Source organism: Thermobia domestica, chromosome 5, assembly GCF_964235325.1.
Source record: "Thermobia domestica chromosome 5, izTheDome1.hap1.1, whole genome shotgun sequence".
Taxonomy (NCBI): domain Eukaryota; kingdom Metazoa; phylum Arthropoda; class Insecta; order Zygentoma; family Lepismatidae; genus Thermobia; species Thermobia domestica.
In genome coordinates, this window is record NC_137458.1 from 31610440 (window position 1) to 31638345 (window position 27906).

The 27906-nt window shown below is 32.5% G+C and overlaps 1 protein-coding gene across 3 annotated transcripts in view; it reads left to right on the plus strand.

Annotated features, from left to right (window-relative positions):
• The window catches only part of LOC145684620 (uncharacterized), a 214706-nt gene that overhangs the window by 54977 nt on the left and 131823 nt on the right, over positions 1–27906 (plus strand). For all 3 annotated transcript variants that reach the window (XM_081757008.1, XM_081757009.1, XM_081757010.1), the window contains one exon: positions 25844–25983. In XM_081757008.1, the coding sequence (XP_081613134.1) occupies positions 25844–25983 (140 nt within the window). The remainder of the gene's footprint in view (positions 1–25843; positions 25984–27906) is intronic.

Here is a 27906-nt window from a genome sequence, read left to right on the forward strand (position 1 = left end):
AAAACCATAATATACAAGCCCTGAAGTAAGTGCGATGTATCACTATGCGTCCATTAGGCCATTTACATTGTAAACATATAACCAGAGCAACCCAGATTACTCTTTATTTTTTGTTTAATTGTGCTTTACATTTACATTTTCTAAATTATGCTTTATTCTTAATTTCAATCATTGTTTAACATTAATTGTGTATAATGTATAACATTTTCTATACATTAAATATTCTAAATATTTTGATGTATTTATTAATATTTTATGCAACCAGATTCTTTCATATTTAACGAACTTTCTACTTAATGCACTGTAAAGAGATATGCTTTACTTGAGTCCCTTTTGTATCAATTTTGTGCTCCTCAGAAGTGCATATACATAGAAAAGGAAGGCAAAAGATGCCACCAAAAAACACAGAAAGTGTTCAAGTTCAAGAGGTACGCATAACAACATAGTATGGATTTCTTGTGCACTTTTTGTCCATTTTGAATCATCTTGCATAACCGCGCATTTACACGTACAAGGAAACTATTGATTATTCATTGTTGGCTTAAAGTTTTCTTCTTCTTTTCCTTGTTTCTTTTCTCTACTTTAAAGAATTACACCGAAAAGTTTACGGAAGTATAAAGAAGCCTTTCATTGTTGCATTGTTATGTTCTCAAAGATTTTACATTGTAAATATGTGACAGGACGGGTTCGATTCCTGTTTGTCCCTGTTCGGCAAAGCCATTATTGTGACCCGCGTGGGTCCGTATCTTGTCCGGTACGCCTTTTATTGTGATAGTACTGGGTTCGATCCCCATGTGTGCGTTGCCAGAGTAAAGACTTTAATTGCAGTACATAGATCCTACAGGTCCCTAGGTGGGGTCGGACATCTACCATGGTCCGGGATTCGATCCTTTTTCACTAATATATCTCCTTGAATATGTAATAACAATTGCATCATTCATTTCAGCCTACCGTATATCCACTGGACCCACAACTTAGGAGTTCGAACCAGAACGTTTTAGTGAACCAACATAAAATAAATTCTAATTGTACATTTAGCGCTGATGCAATTTATTAATACGCGTATTATTAAGTTGCATAGGCGCTAATCACTCGTGCTGTAAAGAAAAATGAATTAAGTTGTTCCTTAAAATTAACATATATGAATTTAGATCATGATTGTTATTTTGAAAGGATACTCAACCTTTGGATTTTTCTTTTAATTAACACTTGAACTTCACAAACAAATATTACATTAGCAATAGCACTTCACTTCAAATAACCAATATTTTAAGCCCATTTAATACGAAAGACGCGGATGTCGCGGTTGACACGAATTATTCGTTATATTTCGTTACATTCCTGATTTTTACACTTTCACTAGCACTGTTCACTTACTTTGACACTAGAAAGGGAGACTGTATTGGATATCCGGGGGTGATGTCCTGTAGGTTGCGGGTTGCTCTCCTGTCATCTTCCTTAAGGTGAATTGAATTGCATGCCGTTCTCCAGCTCCATTCTGCCAAAATCACTTTATTCATACTTGTTAACAATATTATTCAACGTCGCTCGTTCATTTCGGTGGTTCGTTCTAGTTTCTAAGTAGAAGTTTACTAAACGTATGTAACAAATACTTCATTTTTGTCGTATATTTGTACCAGCTAATTCATTCATGGTTGCCTCCTATCAAAGTCGTCGTCAGACTACTGCACCCTTTCTTTCCGTCTCGTCTTGTTGCTAAGCAACAGTTCGTCTTGCCACGCAGTTAGGTGATGTCAAAAGCTAAAAATAACTATGACAAACCATACATTGGCATTTTTAGAGACGACGTTTGTCCATTGTGCTGGATTTTAGCTCCTTATATGGGAAGGAGAGAGGAACTCTTGCGATCTCCGTCGCAAACAAAATGTACATACATATATGCACATTCGTTTGTTGGCTGAGAGAAAAATTGTTGTGAGCACTTTTATGCGAGGTTCATTTGAAAAGTTAAAAATTTCTTCTTAAAAATTGACTGAGCTGAACTGTATGGTTACAAAGGCGCTCGACAGGACGTTTGTTTTTTTGATCGAAGAGGAAAAACAAACAGAACCCTGCAACACTGATCACTTCACTGGCGTCACCAAATTTCATCCACTGGTCTTCAAAGGATTAACATCACTTAAGTCTTCTTGTGATGATGTAACGAAAAAATTTTTAAAGTTCATTCGGAAGTACGGTAACGAACACGTGGGCCATACGAAACGAAATTCGGATTACGGTTGGGCCATATTTTCAATAAAGTTTATCAATGTCTTTCATTATCTTATTATTTGTTATTTCAAAATATTTAAGTGCCACAATTTCAAACACATCAAAATATAAACAAAGTTATTGTTATTTTCCTTTAAAATAACATGTTTAATAATTGAAGTAACTAATTACTATTATTGTTTACCATTAAACACAAAATATTATCTTTACAAATATATTTAATAATTATTGTAACCTAAAATGTTTACTAATGTAGTGCCTTGTACTCCTATATATAACATAAATTTATTTTCTTACTATTTTCAAAAACCTTCATTTTCAATATTTACTTTCATTAAAAACAACTTCCAACATTCTTGAAAATTAACACAACAAATATATATTCATTTTCATATATTTTTATTAGTAGTAGTCTTATTTCAATTCTCATTGCTACTATGAACTAAATATATGACACACAAATTAAATTCAAGTATGAACACACGTAAATATTTTTCAAAATATTGGTTAAAGTATGAAAACCTTTACTTAATTCTACAACAATACTAATTTATCATAATATTTTACATTTATTACATTCTGGTTAAAATTTGACCAAGAATGGACTGAGCAGTGGATGGTTTGTCAGACCATTACACTTTTTAAAGTGTCTGCTCTCCGAAATTTTGAAGATACCTACCCACATCAAAATGTCATTTATTTCCATCCCCGAAGCAAAGTGAAAAGATAGGATATTTGAGTAAAATTTAAAAATAATATATAGGGGACTAATAAGAAAATTGCCTACTCCGGGCATTACATAATATGGATAACCCATAATATTGGAGGAACCTTTGCTTCCATGTTTTCAAGTTAAGACTTGAAATGTTTTCGTATTCAACGAAAAGATTAATACAAAGTAAATGCAACAATAGTTGCTAACAATTATCACATACACAACTTACTTGGTATTCATTTATAATAAGATGTCTCATTATATATTCGTTTCATCTGAACGACGCGTCATGAAGGTGGGTACAGATAACGACCATAACTTACCACACCAAACTTCAAGTATCCTCAGCTGATTACTAATCCCAGAGGCATACTGCTTGATTAAAACAAATAAATTGACATAACACATCGTAAGTATACATTACTATTAATTGACGCACAGTTATAATTTAGAAATTGAGAAAATTCACTAATTAGTTTCAAATATGATCATTCAGATTTATTACCGAATGGTTTCTCACCAAAATATTTAAATTTGTGATTCAAAACATTTTAATTTTGAAAAATTGCAACACTGTGATGGAATACCCACTAGAGATTTTCCACATCTTCACTACGCAAATTTATTTCTTTTCACTATATTTGATAATTTTCATTACGCAAATGCACTCTAGCACTTCGAAAAGAAATACTATATTTCCTATGATTCAAAAAATTAAATTTCGTGGTGAAGCATTAACAAAAATATGCTATTACAAACGATTTCATATTACGTATGTTTGAAATATCAAGATTTTTTTTTTGAAATATCAAAACCATTGCAAGTGTCGGTTTTATACAGTACAAGCAATCCGGCTTAACGAAGTTTTTTGTTTTTATCCTACACCTACTCGAGGCTTTTTCAACACAAAAACAATTTTCAAAGGTTTCATTTGCTAATAAACAAATAGCGTGAATGGTTTCTCAACATGTATGACTGCTGCATAGCACAAGAAATTGACTAATTTATCACTGCTTGAGTTGCAATTACTTTTCTTTTGTGATAATTTTCGCTGTGCACCAATTTTACTATATTTAGGTTGAACACTAGACTGCTTTTTTCTTTTCATTAGGTTTTTCCATTTACCTGTATGCTTAGCTTTTGTTATGACGTCACGATCAGCTGATAGCACATCACTGACAACAGTTGGCGATTGACATTTAATTTTCCTATTACGTTCACTTTCAAATCGCTTGTGCGTAAAAGATTTATTCACCCGATTACCACATTCTTCCTGAAAAGGTTCGTGATATTTGTTTGTAGGTGATGAGTGGTCAGCACCTGACCTATTTACTACGCCATGGATTGCTAAGTTACTAGTGTGATTCAATTTTAAACTTCGGTCACTTGTCTGAGCATTGATGTGACTGTTACATTTATTTCTTAAAGAACATTTACGAACATACTTGGAAAATTTTGAAAAACAATACAGCATACGTTTAACTCTTTTTAGTTTCCGTCTGACTTTACGTACTTTCTTTTTATATTGCCGATGCTTTTTGCCATATTGAACTTGTGAACTATATTTTCTTGCCCTTTGACAAACAACATTTCGTAACCCACTAAAATTATCTTGACAGGTTTTCAATTTCTTTCCCCACGTTACTGAGTTATGGTTACTACCATGAGGCCTACAAGACACAAAGCCATTTTTACTTCTTTCTAAATACACAATTTGAATGCAAGTGACAATGCAAAAGATGACATAGTTCATTTGTTTCATCTGTATGTTTTTAACTTTCAACTCGCAGCTTAAAGAACTACTCTTCACTCGACAAATCTTTACAACCCTAACAGACACAAAAAATAAACAAGTTTTGTGAAACGGAACGCATTAAAATCTACTGGTTAGCAAGGTGCCATAAAAACAATTTTCCTCTAAGAAATACATCACACTACAAGGTTGCGCATATGGGCTACTTTCATTCCCCTTTTCGACGCAATTTATTATAACTCTAGTAAACCTTTCTGTAGTGACGCACACATTGCCTCTGTGAATGGCAATTGTCCCTTTACAAAACAAACAAATAGTGGCAACAGCTGTCTGTTCATTCACACACACAGCTACACTAGACGTGACCAACTCGATGGTTGGTAGGAGTTGCAAAGCAGCTGGGTTGAGCTTGTTATTCTTTTTTCTCTCTGTTTCTTTTCTTTCTAGACTGCTATTCGAGAGAGACAAAACAAATTCTTTGGCTTGGCCTAACTCAATGTTAACGTGACTGACAACAGAAATGCTTTCATTTTCTAACTTTAATTCACTGTCAGATATTTCTTCAACCTGTTCAAATTCATTGTCAAGAAATTCAATATTAGCTTGATTTACTACAATAGGTGCTGACTGAGACTTAACACATGGCAAAATAGTACAACTTTCAACACATTCATTTTTCACTGTTCGTGCGTATGCTTTCTGAGCTACGGGGGCAATGTCCCACAAAGTACCTACGGACTCATATTCAACAAATTCTAAGCTATTTTTAGCAAATTTTCTTTCTAATGGTGTTGTTTTCCTTCTACAACTTTCGTAATTTTGAACATTTTCTAACTTATTAACATTTACAAGAGAATCAGCAAACCTAACCCATTTTTGTGATGTTGTTTTACAGTTTACCTTCTTTTCATCGCTGGAATCCTTATTACAACTAATCTTATGATGTCTTAAGTACTTTTTATATATCCTTTCGGCTATCCTTTCTTTCGCAATACGTACTATCTCTGAAATTTCAAAGTCAATGTTTAACTTACGTTTGATGTCTGACAAAGTAACAGATTTTGATTTATAGACACATTCATTTTTAACTCTTCGATAAAGCTCGGATTCGCGTATTTCATGCATTTGAGACACAATTTTATCTTCAACTCCTGCTCTATATTTTATATTGCTTTCTAAAAGAAATTTTGCAGCTTCCTGTTTAGCTCTTTTACGAATTTTAGATTCTTCCTGATCTACCTTCAAAGCATTTTCAACATCTCGCAATGTAAATGGTTCTATTCTATATCTAAATTGCATTTCTACCATTACATACTCTCTTTCTTTTAGAAATTTTCGCATTTCCTTCATGACAGGTACCATTTCTCCGTTCACATACTTGATGACTGATTTACGAAATCCAAACAACAAAATGAAAAAGTACTAAAAAGGCACTACAATTTACCTTGATCAAAAATACAATTAGCGTCACTTTTATGTGGTTTTATCAAACGTTCCAGTACATAAATTACTAGTTTCGATTTAGAGGTTCAGGAGTTCTGTCCCTGTTCGGGCGCCATTATTGTGACAGGACGGGTTCGATTCCTGTTTGTCCCTGTTCGGCAAAGCCATTATTGTGACCCGCGTGGGTCCGTATCTTGTCCGGTACGCCTTTTATTGTGATAGTACTGGGTTCGATCCCCATGTGTGCGTTGCCAGAGTAAAGACTTTAATTGCAGTACATAGATCCTACAGGTCCCTAGGTGGGGTCGGACATCTACCATGGTCCGGGATTCGATCCTTTTTCACTAATATATCTCCTTGAATATGTAATAACAATTGCATCATTCATTTCAGCCTACCGTATATCCACTGGACCCACAACTTAGGAGTTCGAACCAGAACGTTTTAGTGAACCAACATAAAATAAATTCTAATTGTACATTTAGCGCTGATGCAATTTATTAATACGCGTATTATTAAGTTGCATAGGCGCTAATCACTCGTGCTGTAAAGAAAAATGAATTAAGTTGTTCCTTAAAATTAACATATATGAATTTAGATCATGATTGTTATTTTGAAAGGATACTCAACCTTTGGATTTTTCTTTTAATTAACACTTGAACTTCACAAACAAATATTACATTAGCAATAGCACTTCACTTCAAATAACCAATATTTTAAGCCCATTTAATACGAAAGACGCGGATGTCGCGGTTGACACGAATTATTCGTTATATTTCGTTACATTCCTGATTTTTACACTTTCACTAGCACTGTTCACTTACTTTGACACTAGAAAGGGAGACTGTATTGGATATCCGGGGGTGATGTCCTGTAGGTTGCGGGTTGCTCTCCTGTCATCTTCCTTAAGGTGAATTGAATTGCATGCCGTTCTCCAGCTCCATTCTGCCAAAATCACTTTATTCATACTTGTTAACAATATTATTCAACGTCGCTCGTTCATTTCGGTGGTTCGTTCTAGTTTCTAAGTAGAAGTTTACTAAACGTATGTAACAAATGCTTCATTTTTGTCGTATATTTGTACCACCTAATTCATTCATGGTTGCCTCCTATCAAAGTCGTCGTCAGACTACTGCACCCTTTCTTTCCGTCTCGTCTTGTTGCTAAGCAACAGTTCGTCTTGCCACGCAGTTAGGTGATGTCAAAAGCTAAAAATAACTATGACAAACCATACATTGGCATTTTTAGAGACGACGTTTGTCCATTGTGCTGGATTTTAGCTCCTTATATGGGAAGGAGAGAGAAACTCTTGCGATCTCCGTCGCAAACAAAATGTACATACATATATGCACATTCGTTTGTTGGCTGAGAGAAAAATTCTTGAGAGCACTTTTATGCGAGGTTCATTTGAAAAGTTAAAAATTTCTTCTTAAAAATTGACTGAGCTGAACTGTATGGTTACAAATATTGGTTTTAAGAAATATTAATACAGTATGCTGAACTTACAGTTAAACAGAATTTTTCAAGAATTGTCCTAATAGAATTTTCGAAGAATTGTGCTATACATTTTAAATTATCTTTATTTTCTAAAGTTTTGTTTTATTATGCTTTTAAAATTAGTTTCTTATGGACTCGTAGCATTCCCGTAGCCAGCCCCAAAATTTAGGGGTGCCGATCCAACCACATTATAGTTCATCACCATATTATAGTTCACTTGTAAGCCTACCGTGAAAATTTTAGGAGGGGCCAGTAAAAATTTAGGGGGCCGGCCCCTAGAGCCCCTGTATACGGGCCTGACAATCACAACCATATTCAAGGTACCAAACATATGTGCAAATTGCTATTATGCTTTTTATGCATTTGGGTTGCCTTACATACAACATAGGTAATACAGCAGAAAGAAGTATGCATAATAATTACTCATGGAAAAAAAGTACAATATTGCAAAGTGCCTCGTATTGTTCAGTTTCTTATGTAAGAATATGCGATTCAGTTCTCACGTTATTTTAGTTTCATGTAGGTCCATGTCTCGTGAAGCCACAGATTCCAAAGGAACGTAATACTTTAAGGGCCTACTGCTGTCTAACTTAAAAAATCATTTGGTTTCCAACTGTACACTTTCCCTAAGTTGCAGTGTTGAATTTGGATTTAAGCGGCATCGGAAGTGTCACTATTGGCGTTAGCAACCCTGAAAACTACGGATTCGGCACTAATATCGGTCGTTATATATATACAAAAAACATTCTTTTCTCAAAGTTGCACTTTCAAAGCAAAATGATAAAAAAAAACATCCTAGGTCTGAACCCTTTCTATGTTGAAAATTTTATCGAGATGTCTGGTGGTTCAAAAGTTGTTTAAGTTACAAATATAGTCACTCTCATTTTTATATAATTTGTCACTCTAGAAAACAGGTATTTGTTTACATACAAAATTTTGTGCATAAAGTTTATATGAAAGTCTATATTAGAATATTTAATAATTGTAATTATATGTTGTAGTGCATGAGCATTAGTGACATTTGCCTACTGCTGTGTCTCTTAAGAAATCATTTGGTTAAAATTAACAAAATTTCACCAGATCAAAGCGCATACGAAGAACTCAGTTTTATTCAAGAACCCTATTTGTTGCAATACAAACACTTCATGATGGTAGATGTGTATGCAGGTGTTAAAGTCCTGTAATTAATGCACAAACACGAATAAACCATTTAAAAATATATAAAGGAAATGAGTGCAGACTATTAATTTTCAAGAATAATTACAACAGTTTTATTTTCGATTGCTTCTTTTTTAAATATTCGCAGTATTAAAGTTTCTCAACTTACACTTTCACACATTGGAAAAAAACTATTCCATTACTAGTAAAGTTAACATAAAAAGATTTTTCTTATTTTCACAATTTTTCCAATTTTCCGGAAAGAAGCCTGAAAAACGGTTTTTTATCAACTGGTTCAAAATTTCCGGAAAATTTACAACACTAGTCTCTACTTTTTTCACTTCTTAAAATTAAGTTGCACTGTTTGTCATTCATCTGGATCGTTAATTATATAAGAAAGATTTTGTTTTACATCTGCAGCTCTTTGCTTATTTCCAAACATTAATGATGGTTCACATGGTTTAAAGATCATTCCTAATCTATTAGGTCACCAAACTCATTTAATTTTTTTTGTCTTTCACATTCTATAAAGTCGTAATATTTTGAAACCAAATTCCAACTAAATCTGTTTCTAAATGATCTTATAAATGATGTCTTGATAAGTAAACTTTTATAAAAGAAGGCTCGCGAATTTGTAACAAAATTGTATTTTTTATATAGAACTTAATAGCGCTTATTGTTGACTATTTACTCCAGTTGCCATTTCTGATGTAAACCAATCTCTATTATTTTAAATTTCATTAAAAAAATGCATACAGAATATGTTCGGCCTGTAGTAGTGTATGTTGTGACTAATAAATGAGGGATCATTATAATCTTTCTATTTTAATGCAAATGTGGGTTCATCTATATATATAAAAGAGAACGTACAAAATCCTTTGTCCGCTCATCACGCTAATACGGCTGAACCAATTTCTTTCATTTTTGGGGGGTTATTAGGATTTGAACCCTAGATGGTTTTTATCATATCACTTTAATTTTTAATTACCAGTGTCTTGAGATAATTGACCATTCAAGTGTCCATAACGTACAAATCCTTTGTTATTAGTTCATCATAGGTAAAAATAAACGTATTTATATGCAACCCGCATGACCGTGTCACTCGGCGGGTTAACATAAATGACAGGCGATATACAGCGGAAAATAGCTTGAATCTTCTGTTTAAAATTTTTTAATTGATTTGCTTATTTTTACAGACACTTTTACAATATGCCAGCACCGGGATGACCGCAGCGAAGCGGGGCGGGTTAACATAAATGACAGGCGATATAATGTTAAGATTTACTGCAATCTTCTATGGTTTTTATCATATCACTTGAAAGCGAAAAAGTAAAAATTATCTAAGTAACAAAGTTTATTGCGTTCCGGGGTGACCGCAGCGAAGCGGGGTGAACGCTGCTAGTATTGAATATATTCCTTCACATTTTTCATCTATTTTTCCTATTTTATTTATCTGTATAAGGTTTTACGATATCGTGATAAGTAGTTACATTTTGGTTAGATATACTTCTCCAATATATATATATATATATATATATATATATATATATATATATATATATATGTATGTATGTATATATATAAACGATTAACGAAGGAAAACGAAAGTGGGTGGAAGTATCAAATGTATCTCCAATTAAGTTCTTCTGAAGTGATAAATAAAATCTTGAGATTAGTTCTTTAATTTAGAGAACTGTTTCCGCATTCTGAAGTTTGATTTATTAAGCATAAGAATGACACTACTGCTATTTTTCATATAGTCTACACATATTTAGACTCTACTTTGCTAATCGTGTGTTTTATAACGTCATCTTGGTTTGTATTTTTGATCTTTCATCTACATATTATATAAGATGTCTTAATGTTGGTTATTTTGTTCATATTGCGTAATAAAATCAACCGGTTTAACTTGCCTTAGTCGGAAATAATCTTTTATCCCACTTTCTTTGCATCATTTCTTGAAATGAATTACGAAATATTTATTTAAATGTCCTATGCTACCGTTTCTTACATCTATTGTTTAATTTTAATTTATTTTTATATAGCAAATCATTATAAATGAAATTATTTAGATTTCTTCGTAGAAGAGCTGTAGCGAATATGTCGTATCTTTAAAAATATTATATTTAAACCTGTATTTAATCATGTAAGTACTTATTTAATTATCGTAAAATATATTGATGATTATTATACTTATGATGATTATAGTGACAAAGATCTAAGTTTTCCATTTCTGTTTATGTGTTAAATCATTTATCCAAAAAATAGCTACTAAAGGAAATAACGAGTACCGTATACACGACATTTTCTGAGGGTATGTTGTAAACTTGTCAGATGAAGTATTAAATACATTAACTGATAAGCAATGGTCTTCTGTATGTTATAATGATTATGAAGACATATAAACTTCAATATATCACAGAAAAACTGTAGAAGGGTCGGTTTTGTGTTCGACAGCTACCACAACCTATCAGGAAAAGAAGACGATAGACTATGAAGGCAAAATAGTGTTTCTGTTATGGATATAGCCTCAATCTGAGAAGTCATTCCATTAACCGTACAACTCAATGCTTTCTGAGGATTTCCGAGGAAGAAATGGTTATTACAGGACTGTTGTGAAAATATTAATGTCTTTTATGATTGAAGAAACATTACTACCAACCACACCTTTAGCAGTTTCGCTGGTGATGAAGATAATATTCAACTGTACCTCTGTGCAAAATGGAATACAAATTAATAATCCAGTAATAAATGGCTTACTAGTAGTTGAGGCGGACTTCAGAATGTGATTCATTCTAAGCACGCACCCTAGTGTGGGTTCACGAAAGTTGTTCTCATTAGTGCTATCAGCGACATTATGGTATTAGCATTGATTCATTGGCCTATTCCTCATCGACTTACTTTACCAGAAATGTGGGTGCGTTTTGGAGTTGGTTATTCCATACGACTTTAACCTAATAATGGGACAAGGCCTGTGTAAATTGTGCGAATTGCTTCCAGCAATACATGATCTGTCAGAGTCAGATAATATACGTTATTTCTCTACTAAGAAAGCAGCAATTCATTGTATTCGGAGAAGCCTAAAAGCTGCCGACCACTTAGTACAACTACTGAAGAAAGGATTCAATTGCACACTTGTATATTAATTTAGGATTTGACAATGCTATCATAAGAAGAATATAGGAATTGATGATTTGTCAACTACAAACAGGACTGTTCAGAAACACTTATTAAGGTGTTACTTCTGTACGTTAATTGAATTGCTCTGTTTAGTGATACAGTTGTTCACTTAGACACTTGTTATTTGGTTTCAAAGTGACAGAAGATTGTTTGATACTAAAACAAAACTTACAGCATTATCCTAGGGTGTTCATTGGATCACGTATTGGTTTGACATGTTCAAACTCCACATGTATTTTTAAGAAAAGTAAGACAAAACGCTGTTCCTTTTGAAAGTGTAAGAGTTTAAACAAGTTGTATTCAACTTGTAAAAATCTTTTTTTAAGGGAAAATTATCTTAAAAAGCTGATGAAAATATTCATAGTAATTTATTGCATTGGTTTGCTTTTCATATACTATGATGCACTTCATCTTGTAAACAAAATTGGTTTGTAAGGAAAACTAATGTTAGATGTTGTTAATAATGTTTATAAAGTCAGAATAATTTCGACTGTTCATAATTATTTATTTATTTAACGTTTAATTTTGAGATATTTACTTCTTCAATAGTTACTACAACATACTGATAAATTTTTATGCGTAGTCAAATATTACTAGCAATATGAAAATTTCAGTGATTGAACAGCGATCATCTTTGATGATTTTACATGTGAATAATTTTCGCGTGCATTATTAAATTCAAACTAGTAAGAAGAACATTTGTTTTACAATAATGAAAAATTATAGCAAAATTCTGTGTTAATTTCAATAAAATATTACAGGATGACAGCCTCCATATTGGATGACGTCGTCACTGAGAAATTTGTTGGATGTTCAACTTAGTGAAAAAATACTTATTGGATCCCTGCTAAGCAATCCTGAAAAAGGAACTATAATTGTATGTTAATCAATTGAATATTAGCAGAAGAAAGAATAATTTTTTGATTAAGCAGCCACCATCTTGAATGATATCATCCCAGGGAAATGTATGTTGACATTAATAAAAACATACTTACTAGGACCTCTGCTGATAGCCTACATATGGATATTTTTGTGGCTAAGGAGCCGTCGTGTTTCATAACATCATAATCAGAAAACGTACCAATTGTTGGATGTTTACCCAAGTAAAAGTAATCACTAAGACATGTACTAACGATTTCTGAAGAAGATGTCTACGTGCTCAAACTTTCATTCAGAACCATATTCACATCCTGAACTATACTATTTTATAAATACAAAAAAGTACAACACATTATTGTCTTTATCTGTGCAACTCTATCTATTATCTAATCTAATACTGACCATTTAATACATACCTTACCACATTTCTTATGTAAAACTTTCTTACAACATACTCATCTTTGTATATAGTTTTTAATAATTAAGATTGGTAAAATCTTTTCCATCTCTTTTATCCTAGCCGTTACCATTGTCGGACCTAAAACATTCATTTCATTTCATTCCTTTACAAAATCTTCATTAAACTTCTTCGTTATTTAGATCTTTTAATCTACATGTTGGTGGAGTCATACGAATAGCCTCACTCATAAGAAAAACCTTTATTGAGTAATTATGTGCATATACTTTCTCAAAGAAACCTTTAGAACACTTATATAAACATAATAACCGATCTTATAGTTTGACTTTAACTAGCATGTATTTTTTCTTATACATAATTTCTAATCTTGTTTGCACATTTTTCTTATTTACTTCGCCCGGTCTCAAACCAATATTTCTGTGTACTTTAATATTATATTCATATCATATATTTTCTATTTTTTGTTCGTTCTATTTTAATTGTATCTTTCTTGTGTTAGCAGCTTTTATACATTTGGTACAATACAATAATATACAGGAAATTGTAGAAGATAATAAATTTCACCACTTTAATATTACATCATAAAAATTCCTAATTTCATCATTTGAGTCAACTCGATCTTTATCTTCTCTCTCTATGTACATTGTAACAAATAATAATTTACCTTCCTCAATATTAGAATTTTTATTTTGTTTAAATATTATATCGTTTGTATTAAAGTTATGAGGAAAACCTTCAATTCAAGCATCTTTTAAATTTCTATTTACAAAATATTTGTTAAGATGTAATTCCATATGTATTATTATCTTACCATTATAAAAATATAATCAGTAGATAAATTTTATTTTTACAGAATGGATTTTTGACATTTTTCTTAGTAATCTACATGGTAAGTGTGTAGCTTCTTTAAGCACAATTTATTTGCTCACTTTTTAGCATTTCAACATATTTTATCACAACTACGCAATTTTCAGCGATATTATCTAACTGTAATGTTATTCTAGTTCGTGTTTCGTAAAATTGTTCTGTTTCAGATAATTACTAACCATGTCAATATTTATTTCCTAGCAAATGGAATTCTAAATGTAATATTTCACGAAACTTCTGTTCCTGTATATATGTATAACATATAATAATTGAACTTATTTCGTAGCAGAGTTATTTTGTATTTGGAACGTAAATCCTCATTTTTAATGCCAAATGAAGAGTTTGAAATATAATATTGTTTAAAATTATAGTTCAATAGTATTTATCAATGCTTAATTCCATATGAATTATTTTTCCATTACAGGAAAAATTTTAACAATGAATGATATTAAATATTCTCAAGATTATACCTTTATCATTTTGACTTTCAAACGAAATTATAGGCTTATTGTTTCTTTCTTCATAATTAGGTTAAAAGTATCTTTCTTCATCATTTGAAAATCTCAGTTTGTAACAAACATCTTAGTGTCGATATCATCTTTCTTTATATGTGCGTCTCGTAATGATCTTAATATATCTTCAGATTCTATTCTGTCAATTTCTATTTTTTTTTACTATTTATTGACTCAAGTCGTTTTAATGTTCCTACGTCTTGTTGATTAACATCATTAACTCTGCTAACTAATCTTGTATTTTAAAATCTACTGATGATTCGATTTGTAAATATTTTATTTAGTTCATATCTATAGCAAAAATGACTCATATTTGGGAAATCTAGAATCAGTTTTATTTTTATACACATCATTTTTAAGGAATATCACCTAAGTTCTTCAATGGTTTAACTTGCTCCTCATTAATGCATATATTTGGAACACTACTTTTCCTAACTGTAACATTACCAAATATATCCGTGTTACCTATATAGCAAACAGTAATTCCAAACCTAATTTCTCAAATCATGTTTTCAATTCAGTGTCGTATTTCTCAATTTTTAAACTCAGTATCAACACTTGTATTACGTTGTCGAAATAGACAATACAAAACATAATTCATATTTATAAATTCTTTCCGTTTACCAAAATAATGTTCTCAAAAAGGAGATAACAATTGTTAAAACTCATATACAGAAGCGTTTGACCCATAAGTAGGAAATATAATGGATTATGATCTAAAGTGGACATGTATTAAATAAATATCATCATATTACTTTGAATATTTATATTCTTTTCATAATTTTAAAATGTTTAGCACTGATGATTAATCTCTTGATATATTTAATAAAACTTTATTTAACACACAAATCTCTTCTAGAATAATTGTATTTTGCAATGTTTATATACGATAGAATTGAAAGTTAAATCTTTATATGCAATCATGCAATATATTTTTAGGTCACGATCTCTACTTTCATCTACGTAATCAGGGTGGTAATATCCGATATCATTTTCCTGTATAAATTCTGCCAAATGCCATTTTTGGTTGTATCTTACGTAACGAATCTCTCTCTATATTTACGTATACTGAGTAGTATATCTAGTAATTAATTAATCAAATCGATTTAGATTGTTGATCAAATCGATATATATTGAAATAATACCTTTCGGATAAATCGGCTACTTTTTCTCATATATTTTAATCTCGTTATGTATATCTTCCATGTTGACGGAAAACTTTTACGCTAATGATCCATTAAAAGATATTAAGCCTGTACTTTACTCATTTTATTATATGTTTTATATCACTATAAGAACAACATTTGCTTAATATTTTTAAAACTCTAACACAAAGATGACCACAAATAACAGTACTAACATCTTGTATACGATTATCATAATGAAAATAGCTGTTTGAATCCAGGATATTGTATTAATGGTTTTGGTGGAATACATTCATAAGAGTCAAACGCATATTTAACATGTTCATCTTTTCAATGAAGTATGTAATGCGCTCCAAGATTTTTAGATTTATCTAAATTTAAAGCACAACGCTCTCTATCTTTAAGTTTTTAGGTAATTCATCTCTGGTACATACTCCTGTAAGCTATATGTCTTTAATTTTACTTCAACATCTGTTTGTCGAAGTTGGTTAACGGTGTTAGTTTTGTGATCATCTACGTGTTGTTTTTCCATCACGCGTTACTCCCATTGCCATGTTATGCGTTTCTAGTACCTCTATTTCTTCTTTATTCTTCTCTGCATCAATTACAGCTTTTGCAACACCTGCTGCTTCTCGTGCCAAAGAACGTACAATACCTACCTCTGCGAGAGCAGATGTTATTGAAAAATACAACCAGGAATATGTTCTGTTATTGAATGTTTGATTTTTTGTATTTATGTTTTTCTTGAAATCATTTCCATTCATTTACCTTCTTTGATTTTCTTGCTTTTATCATTAAGTAGCTTCATGTTTATACGAGTACATGATGAATTTATAAAAGAAGAATTTCAACTCATTAAGACGAATGGAAAACGTAGTTCATTGATTTCAGCACATCTTGCTTATATTTGTCATATAAAGTTTTTAAAGACATCATTCTGATTTCAAACTCATACATAATGTATTTTGCTTTTCATTGCTATTGCAGCTCTTAATTGTCATAATTTTTCAGATACCTATAATGGATTTTAGCAATACCTTTTCCTCATTATTTATTTTTGAATTCCTTGTTTACAATATGTGTACAAGCTGTATTTTTATTGTCTCTGTAAAATATATCATGTTTACCTACAGGGTTTGTATAATGGATTTATACAGATATTTTTTATCACCTCTCTTTAATTGTTCTTGTAGTTTGATGCCAGGGCCACAAAATCTAAATAATGGAATATACAACCCAAATGGAAGGTTGTTGCTTAAATCATTTACTAAACACTTTCCACATTTGTCATTATACTAAAATCTTGGTAGGATCATATTTAATATCATAATTAAATAACTTAAACCTTTTGAGTCATTAGGAATAAATTCTGAAAGCTTAGAAATGACCATGTTCATTACATAAAGTTTCTCGTTGTAAAGAGTATTATTACCAGCTTTTTCTTCTCCAGCAATAATAATCTATTTATTAACTTCCACATATCATTTGCTAACATATATTCTGTTGTCAATTCTGTGTATTGTTTAATTCCTTTAACAGTTTTTAATGATTTTTTAGCAAATAACTTTCATCCTATAAATCTGAATAACATTTATTTCTTACATTTTGATTTTTTTGCGTTTTATTGCTTTATATAGTTATTTTGAAAAATGTCATTAGGTATTTTTGATATACTTAAATGTATTCGTTTTGATCATCTTTCGTGTAATCTTGTGAATTATTTTCTCGTTAACGATTCCCATAAATGCTTTGTCTCTTTATGTATTTCACAACCAACTATAACATTGTTACCTGCAAAATTCACTCCAAAATTAAAAAAAAATTCTTTTATGATTGTTACCTTATACATTGGGTATAATGTAACATGGTCCGAGATTTTTGGACATCCTTTGTACATTCATAAAAAAATTTGCTGAGTAGAGATTTTCGAAATATGTAGAAATTTATCCGTGTAACGTGGGTTCCTGTCACCACGGCATGGCGCGTCCTCAGGTTGCGGATCGAGGAGAAGGCCTCTAGATATAGAGGTTAGCTGCGAATATACTGAATAAGCAGTCGCGGACAGCCGACTAGGAATGGTCCTCCAACTTGGGGGTTTGGGTAAGGCTAAGAACCTCATCCTGTAAAAAAGCACTTGTTCAGAAATATTCACAAAAGCCGCGGACAAGGACTTATAACTTAGCACGTCCTCAGCAAACGAAAATGGACATGAGATTTGGAACATGGAATATTAAGAGTCTTTATAGGGCAGGCGCGTTAAAATCCGTATCGAGTGAGTTCGAGAAATACAGGATGGACGTAATAGGAGTTCAGAAAGTTAGATGGGATGGAAATGGATCTGTGAATTCCGGAAATTTTGCGTTCTTTTACGTGAAGGAAATAAAAATCACCAGTTAGAAACAGGATTTTTCGTTCATAAATGTATATTAATAGCAATTAAACGGGTTGAATTTGTTACTGACAGACTTTCCTTTATTACTCTTAAGGGAAGGTGGTGTGATATTATTGTTTTAAATGTACATGCCCCAACTGAAGATAAGGATGCCGATATAAAAGACAGTTTTTACGAAGAAGTGGAAGGGATATTTGACCAACTCTCGCGATACCATATGATAATTCTATTAGGGGATTTCAATGCGAAGGTAGGACGAGAGAATATTTTCAAACCGATTATAGGCAACGAAAGTCTGCGTAAGGAAAGTAATGGCAACGGTGTTAGTCTCGTGAACTTTGCAACATCCAAAAACCTAATCGTGAAGAATACAAAATTCCCACATCGCGACGTTCATAAATACCCTTGGACATCACCAGACGCGAAAACACATAATCAAATTGATCACGTTTTAGTAGATAGAAGAAGGCAATCTAGCAGAATTGATGTCCAGTCGTTTAGAGGCGCTGATTGTGACACTGATCACTACCTGATAGCAGCGATAATACGAGAGAAGTTATCGTTGAATAAAGTTAATATTCAATGTCCGAAAACGGAGAGATCAATTTAAAGAAATTAGAAGAGAGCTAGGTAAGAGAGAAATACCAGATTGAAGTTTCGAATAGATTCTCGGCTTTAGAAGATTCGGAATGCACTAGTGTTAAGGATACCTGGATAGAAATTAGAGATAGCATTAAAATTTCAACAAAAGAAAAATTGGGACACGCGGAAATACGTAGGAACAAACCATGGTTCGACCAAGAATGCATAAAACTAGCAGAGAAGAGAAAACAGGCAAAATTACGCTGGCTACAAAATCCGAATGAAATAACTACACAAAATTTCGCAGATATCAGGCGGGAAACTTCCAAAACTTTTAGAACAAAGAAACGCGATTTTCTGAAAGCTAAAATTAAGGAACTTGAAGATAATAGTAAAAATAAAAACATCCGGGACATGTATAAGGGAATCAATGAATTTTAAAAAAAGGCTATCAACCTCGTGCTTATATATTAAAGAAATCTGACGGTACAGTTCTCACTGGCACGGATAGCATCTTAAATAGATGGAAAGATTTTTTTGACCATTTGCTTAACACGCAACCAAAAACTAGTGTGCGTGTAGAAAAGGAGATACACATCGCAGAACCGTATATTCCAGAACCCAACCGAATAGAAGTAGAAACCGCTATAAAGAAATTAAAGAAACACAAATCTCCTGATGTAGATGAAATTCCGGCTGAGTTAATTTTAGCTGGAGGCGAAAAATTGTAGAACAAGATGCACAAACTCATTCTCCTTATCTGGAACAAGGAAGAATTGCCACAAGATTGGAAAGAATCAATCATTGTTCCAATTCACAAGAAAGGCGGCAAAACTGACTGTAATAATTATCGAGACATTTCTCTTCTGTCAACATCCTATAAAATCCTTTCAAATATTCTATTAGCAAGACTGACCCCATACACAGATGAAATTATTGGAGATTATCAGTGTGGATTTAGACAAAATCGATCAGCTTTCGACAAAATTTTTACCATTCGCCACATACTCGCAAAAAGTGGGAATACAATACCCCGGTACATCACGTATTTATCGATTTAGAAAGGCGTACGACTCGGTTAGGAGAGAAACATTATACAACGTTCTTACAGAACTTGGAATACCGAGAAGGCTAATTAGATTAATTAAGATATGTTTAAATGAATCCCAAAGTAAAGTCCGGGTAGGACAATTTTTGTCCACGAGCTTTCACGTCGAAAACTGCCTGAAACAAGGAGATGCGTTGTCGCCATTATTATTTAACTTCGTTCTGGAATACGTTATAAGGAGAATCAAAGATATCAACCAGGGCCTAGAGTTGAACGGTATTCTCCAGGTTATGGCATATGCTGATGATGTAAATTTAATAGGGGATGACAGGAGAACAATAGAAAGAAATGCAGAGATCTTATTAAACGCTTGCCGGGACATGGGCTTAGAATTAAATCCAGAGAAAACTAAATTCATGGAAGTGCGTCGGGACCGTAATACGGCAAATTATGAAAACTTTAAAATATTAAATAATAGTTTTGATAAAGTGGATAGTTTCAAATATCTAGGATGAATATTAACAGGGGAAAATCATATTCACGGAGAAATTAAGTGTCGACTAAAAGCAGGGAATTCGTGTTACTATTCGGTTCAAAATCTCTTGTCTCGAATTCTGTCAAGGAATTTGAAGCTCAAAATATACAAAACGATAATCATGCCTGTTGTTCTGTATGGTTGCGAAACATGGTCGCTTACTCTGAGGGAAGAACATAGACTGAAAGTATTTGAGAACAAGATCCTGAGACGAATATTCGGACCCAAGAGGAACGGGAATGGGGAATGGCGGAAACTTTATAACGAGAAACTACATAATTTATATTGTTTACCCAACATTGTTAGGGTCGTCAAGTCTAGGAGGTTTAGGTGGGCAGGTCATGTAGCTCGAATGGAAGAAAGTAGAAACGCATTCAAAGTCTTGACGGGAAGACCAATCGGAAAACGACCATAAGGAAGAACTAGGCGCAGATGGGAGGACAATATTAGGATGGATCTCGCAGAGATTGGAATGGAAAGTAGAAACTGGATGCAGTTAGCAAAGGATAGAAGTCAGTGGAGAGCTTTTGTGAACGCGGCATTGAACCTCCGGGTTCCATAGGCCATAGAGTTAGTTAGTTAGTTAGTAGAAATTTATTGTGGTATCGTAGGAGTAAGTCGCAAAATTTTTATAATTTCGTCAAAAAACTATAATATTCAATTATAGAATCTTTGAGAAATATATGTAATGATATTATTTCCACAATTCTGCTTATTTAGTAAAAAATATTGAATTATTTTAGTAAATAAGAGTATATTTCCTGGTTTCAGTGGGTTTTAGTTTATTTCCAATAGAATGTCGTTGTAGGAAGTCTTGTTTTAAAAAACCAAAAAAAATTATTTCATAATTGCTTCAAAATTTTTAACTTTAGAAATTCAGCCATAATGTCTTTTTGATTCATCTCTTTGTTGCGGTAAAATTGTCTCCTATTGGATCATCAGCAATCACAGCTTCGTTTGAGGATTTACGGCGTCTTCGATGTTAAGTAGAGAAAATCTCGTCCTATACTTACGTCATCAATAATAGACAATTAGGGACTTACTTCCCATCATTTTTTTGTCTTTTACCAGAAGCAATGTTGTGAGTTAGACAAAAAGTTATCCTCCTCTATTAAAAACGTGAAAAAAGTTGAAAATTTGAAGAGTGACAACTAGTAAAAATGATTTTTGGACTGTCACAGCTTTAAAACATTGACACAGTGCAATGAGAAAGTTGATATGCTCAATGGACATTGGAGTTAGCAGCGTAAGCAAGTTTCTTCAGGTCAGACGAGAGTGGTTGGGGGTTAGCCATCGTACCTTGTTTTAGAAGTGCATGGTCGTGTAGATAAGGTAATAAACATTATTTTCAAAACACTATTGAAACCTTTCATTTACGAAAGGTGGTGTATAATCTCAAGTCTAAAAGACCCCAGGAATAATCGGAACTACAGAGGTATTCAATTTTGGACTTTTTTTTGGAAGATTGACCAAGTAAGTGTGGTAGTGTTAATGACCTGACAAGGATAGAAATTTTATTCTGGTACATATGTTTACCCGGAATTTGAACATTATTTTTAGACCACGTATTCATAGAATTTTTTGTTTTGGGAGACCTAACGTACTGCTCATTATTTAAAATTTTTATCTCTTTTTATTTGCTTACATTTTTAAGAAAGGCTCATTTAGAAGTCATGTTATGGAAAGATAATTAGAACATATTAACTTGAGATCCCATTGGATTACTTTCTATACCACGGCTCAAGTAAGATATATGGGAGCAATATTTTTTGAATTACCGGTAAGGTGAGACTCTCGTTGACAGCTCGTACTTCGACGACTATATTCTAATGCTTCATCGTAGTTCATGGTTTTAATGGATCTAGCTTTTTGTAATATTAAAATCCAAAATGTTAATGGCAATAAAACAACGGGTCTGATAGCAAAGCGTTCTTGAAAAGATGTGGTAGCTAGGAAAGATTATTTTATTTTAAAATGGGAAAATGTCAATACATGTGTTCTGTCTTTAGGATAAGTTAGGATAGTTTAGTTAGTTATTGTAGGTTAGGTTTCTTAGGTTAAGAATAATTCGTGACCCTGGTAGAACGAAAGTTCCGTGCTACATGTGTGAAGTCCCAAAGAATGCGTAAACCCTCCAATCGGTGCTCACCATGTCAAACTGACATTCAAGCACAGCAGAAAGATAAAGAAGGTAAATAAATAAAGATAACAAATGAATCTAGCTTACCGGATATGAAGTAAACAAAAGAAAATTACTGTAAACTGATTAGAATGTTTGTGAAACCTGTCTGTTGAGTTTTAGAATCATTATAGTTTTTACCTTGCAAACTAACGAGATATTGTAAATATGAAAAATACAGAGTCAAATATTTTTCTTTACTTTTAAAGATGCAAATAGTAAATATGTTAAATAAGATTGCTCGAGCTAGAGAAATCTCTATACCAAACTCTTGTGACATTGGATAAATATTTCTTCTAAAATTTGTTCAGTAAAATATGTCAATATGAAAGTTATGTAAAATAAAGTGTAAAACCCGTGAGTTGAATGTTTTGTTTCAAAGCAGAAATTGAGAAATTCACTTAAGTTTTAAATCATTAGGAATATTTTAATGTTCACAGTGTGCACTATATACTGATGAGGTGTTAAGCAGTACATGAAAATGTTCTCACTTGCAAAACTGATGATCACAGTTGTGAAGGATAACAAAACCTTTTCTTAGTGTGACTGAGAATGGGAACCACCGAATTCTGAAGTGGAATTCATTTTTTCAGTTCTTTCAAAATTTTCAGCTTGGATTTTTTAAAAATTTTCCGATGCGCTAAATTTTGTTTGGAAGTTATTGTGTTTTTTTCTGTTATTGCCATTACAAACTTAACATCAGATTTTCCTTATTCCTCATTGCTAGCATAACTGAGAGGTCGACATTCTGTTATTGTAGTTTGTGATTCCCAACCTTTTGTAAAATAATGTTTAGTATTGTTCTTGTTGTCTAAGATAAAATTATCCCCCATATTAATAGAATAATCGTTGCATTCATTAATAGCAATAATAGAATCACTGCTATATATAAATGTGGCTTTTCATCTTTAAGTTTCATTCTGCTTCTATTCTTTTTTATAGTTGTTGGTATTTAGTTTGGTCCATCCTTTGGTCTTATATATAAAATATATGTAATTTAATCAGCCTTTTTGTTGTATAAAATTAAAAGGAAAGGTTTTCCTAACCCATTCTAAACGATAATACGATATCGTATATCCTCACGTAATAATTCTCCATCTCTCTTTTGAGTTCATTTTTCTTTAATTATTTCTTCTGCATTCCAATTAATAGTTTTCTCAACCTCAATCATTTATTATAGAAAAAATGCTTTGCTAATTCAATTTAGTGGCAGTATTTTTGTATAATTTTCATCTCTATTTCCATTTATTGTTATAATAATTTCTTGTTGTTCTTTTAATGAATTAATACAATTAATAATCTTCTCATATTCACTTTCCTTTTTGTTATTACAACAGTTCTCGTAGCTAGAGATGCTGCAATTATTCAATAACCAATCACAGCAGTAAATACATTTATAAAACCAATTTTGGCAAACAATACTGATAAAGTGATCAAACTATAATAAGCATATTTCACAAGTTTGTAATTTAATCTCTTTCCTCTTTAAATTATATTATAATTTTCGAAAGGTATAATCTATTAATTTTGTTACTTTGTCTTTTGGAATATCTTTGGGCAAAATAAATTCATCATACACTAAATGGAAAAAGTGTTTAGTGGTTTAAGTTATCTACTTATTTTGCGTAAGTACACGATCTTGCATAATCGTGGGACGTTAAACTTAAAGATTTCATTTTCTATAATTCAATTTTGAAAAAAAGTTATACTCTTAACAAATAGCAGTAATAATTTTTAAGTGTAGGACAATTGCATTTTACGGTACTTTTTTTAACCCCAATCGTTACAAATAATGCATGGATTAAACATGGAGGTTAAATTGTACTTGTATCAAACGTTTAATACACCTTAAGAACGCCTTGTCTCAACACAGAAACGTAACATTAACAGATCTCGTAAGAACTAGAGTAGAAATAGAAACTATTGCACGAGTCTATTGTTGCAATAGGAAATGTAGGTACTATTTCTGGATTTGATTATGGATAAGTATTTAAAAAGAACAATATATATATATACTGGAAGTAAATTAACAAAATTGCATCCTTTTGACACAACTAATATTTACTGTATTGCAACTGATAATATGCTTGTTTAAGATAGTGAATATACTCCCAGAAACACAAGAGTTATAGAAACATTTGAAAGAGATGCAGAATTTAAGCGCAGTGTTATATATGAACCTCTATATCCTTTATTTGTTTCTATAACAAGGCTTTAAAATTCATGAATTAGAAAGAAACAACAGGTGTGAATAAGAGCTTGTATTATTTCTTGGAGCAACAACAACGGACTTTTACAAACAGATTTTCTCTATAATTGATTGATAGTATTGAAAGTTATTAGAAACAAAGTTTAAAGGAAATTGAAAAACATGTAGTAATGTGAATGATCCTACAAAAGTTTGGTTTTGGTAATGGGAGATGGATTTACTTACCCTCGCAGAGCAGATTCTTATATGAAATTTAGGCTCTCAAACTAGAAGACCATTTGGAGAAACGAAGCAACAAAAGCTATAGATGTATTTTCATTCTCCCTCTCAGCATAGAAATTAGAAAACATGGAGTTGTTATAGATGACATTGAAGTACCACGAGTAACTTCAACTGTAATTGAATCCTTACAGGTAACTAAACCTGAAGTATCGTACTTAAAACAGGTCGGGCTTGAAACAGATCATAAATTTTTGTTAAGAAAATTGTGTTCTATTTCCATTAAGATTCATATCAGAATATGGACAGTAAGGAAAGTTTGGTAGGCATTATATAGGAACATAATGTCCAACTTTTTGCATAGGAATATAACTAAGATAGTGGGAAACGAAAAAGTGTTATTGCAAATATGAAACTAACTTAAAAGAGACTAATCTACATCAAAAACGCAATGAAACAGATAATTATAAAAACTGAGAATATAGTACCTGAAACCAGAAAATAATTCCCTACTTTTATCTACAAAATATGGTGAAGTCTTCTACAGCTCAAACAAACTAGTGCCTCATAATTATCATCCAACAAAAATTGATATTATTCACTATGTTATTTGGCAAGACACACACTTGCAAATTAATTAATGTAATAGTAATGAATTATTTTCTGCATTAAATCCATTATTATTATTAATTTCTGACTTCAACGCCTCAGTTGAAGTAGGTCAATATTATTTTATTTTTAATATATTAGTATAAATAGAAAACGTTCAGAATTTATTATTCTGTTATTTATTCTGTTATTTATGTATATAGAATAACAAATTACACTAGTTTCAAAATCTCATAATGTTTCATAATATTTATGTTCGAACATTTCATAGCCATACCAAAGAATTTGAGAAGTGTGTGAAGTTCGCAGAAGAAGCATTGATTATGTGCGTTTACCCCGGTTTTGAAGTTTCACCATATGTTGATATTGCTGCAGCGGCTTATGTGGATTTCATGTGCTCCAATCAAAATTGTAAGTTGTTTAAAGAGGTACAGTACTATGGAAGCTCATTTAAGCAAAACATCAGAAGTTAATCTTCATCGAAACATCTATTATTATTATTATTATTATTATTATTATTATTATTATTATTATTATTATTATTATTATTATTATAATAATTATTATTATTATTATTATTAATAGTAATAATAATTATAATACTAATTATTATAGTAATAAAATAATAACGATAATAATAATTTCGAAATTGATTAAAATCCAATAGTTAAAGTTTAGAACTTAAATTTGTTAAAATATGCCCTTGTCACCCACGTTATCCAATTATAGGTAGACACGTGATAAGAGAAGACGTTTTGTATCACCCAGATTAAAGTGGGTAAAGGGAAATAAGTAGCCTACCGGTCTATGGTATACCGGAAGCGTTCACAAAGTTTCAAGACTGGTATCAGAATAAGAAGTGTATTATGTATTTTTGTACAGCGAAATAAAAGTCTTCGAAATGTGACCCTTGGGCATCAACACACTGCTGTCAGCGTGTTTCCCCATTGTTCATAGTCTCCCTGATAGTCTTCGTGCGCTAGGCACTGAATGAACATCGTCGAAGCAGCCTCAAACTCTGGAATCGAGATGAATCATTGCCCGTTCAGGTCTTCCATGATTCGGGAGAACAAAATGTCGCTGAGAGAAAGGTCGGGACTAAAGCGGAAGTGGGAGTGGTGCTAAGTTGAACTGCACCAACACTTAGGCGGCGACGAGCGACATGTCAGAGAGTGCATTATCGTGATGAAGAACGCAATTGGCTTTGGTGTCTTAGTTTACTCGGTGGACTTAATTTTTCAAGCGGAGGAGTACCCCAGCGTAAAACGGACCTGTGACATTGTCGGCTTGGACAAACTCTGTATTAGTCCTTTGGCATCGAAGAAAACAATGAGCATGCTTTTCACGCGTGACTTTCTCCTGCGATCATCTTAAGCCACTCCGCACTTTGTTATTTCGTTTATGGGTTGTACTCATAGACTGAGATCTCATCATCAGTAATCACTTTATCCTAAAAATGTTGATCGTCTTGAGAAACTTCATGGATTTCTTCGCAAACAACCAAGCACCATGTTTTCTGTTCATCCATCAGGACTTTGGGAACAAGTTTGGTACACTCTTTCCTCATCTTCAAATCTTCTGTCACTAACTTGAAGACCATTCTCGGACCAATCCCATTTCATCGGCATTAATTTAATACTAAGACGACGATCAGTATTTAACAGTTCACACCCTTTCACCAGACTTTCCTTAGATCACCTTGTTGCGTGTCTGCCAGGGTGGCCATCGTCTTCAACGTCCTCTCGGCCCTATCAGAACCTCTTGTACCACATGAACACCATTGCGCGTGACATTGCGTATTCTTTGTTGATCTCTTTAATCGTAGGAAAAGCTTCTGTACCTGTTTTCTTCAGTTTCACACAAAACTTTACAACATAACGCTGCTCCAAATGCCACTGAATTTTCCACTCACTCACGTTTTGACTGGAGTCACTGACATGCACTCACCCAACAAGGGATCTACTCACTGCTGCGTCTCGGAGGCAAATGCCGTTCTCGCGGTGGCTTATCTGACACCTCCCTTTACCACACCTTATCGGTGGAACTGGTCTGCGCGCGCACTCCTACTCAGGTAACACTCAGTCTTGAAATTCTGTGAACGTACCGTGTATACTTCGAAAAATTTATTTGAACCATCCTGTTCCTTCTGATGAGTATAACTTTACAAAAAAAAAAATCAAAATTTGACCGCTTTTGGCTAGTTTTAATAATGTTCCTAAGATAGACGAGTATAGGTGTTCCTAAGATCACACACTCTAAATTTTGGCAATGATAGGTAGCCCCACTGCTTCAAATTTCGGGATGTATGTATAGTATCTTCCTTATATTTTGGAA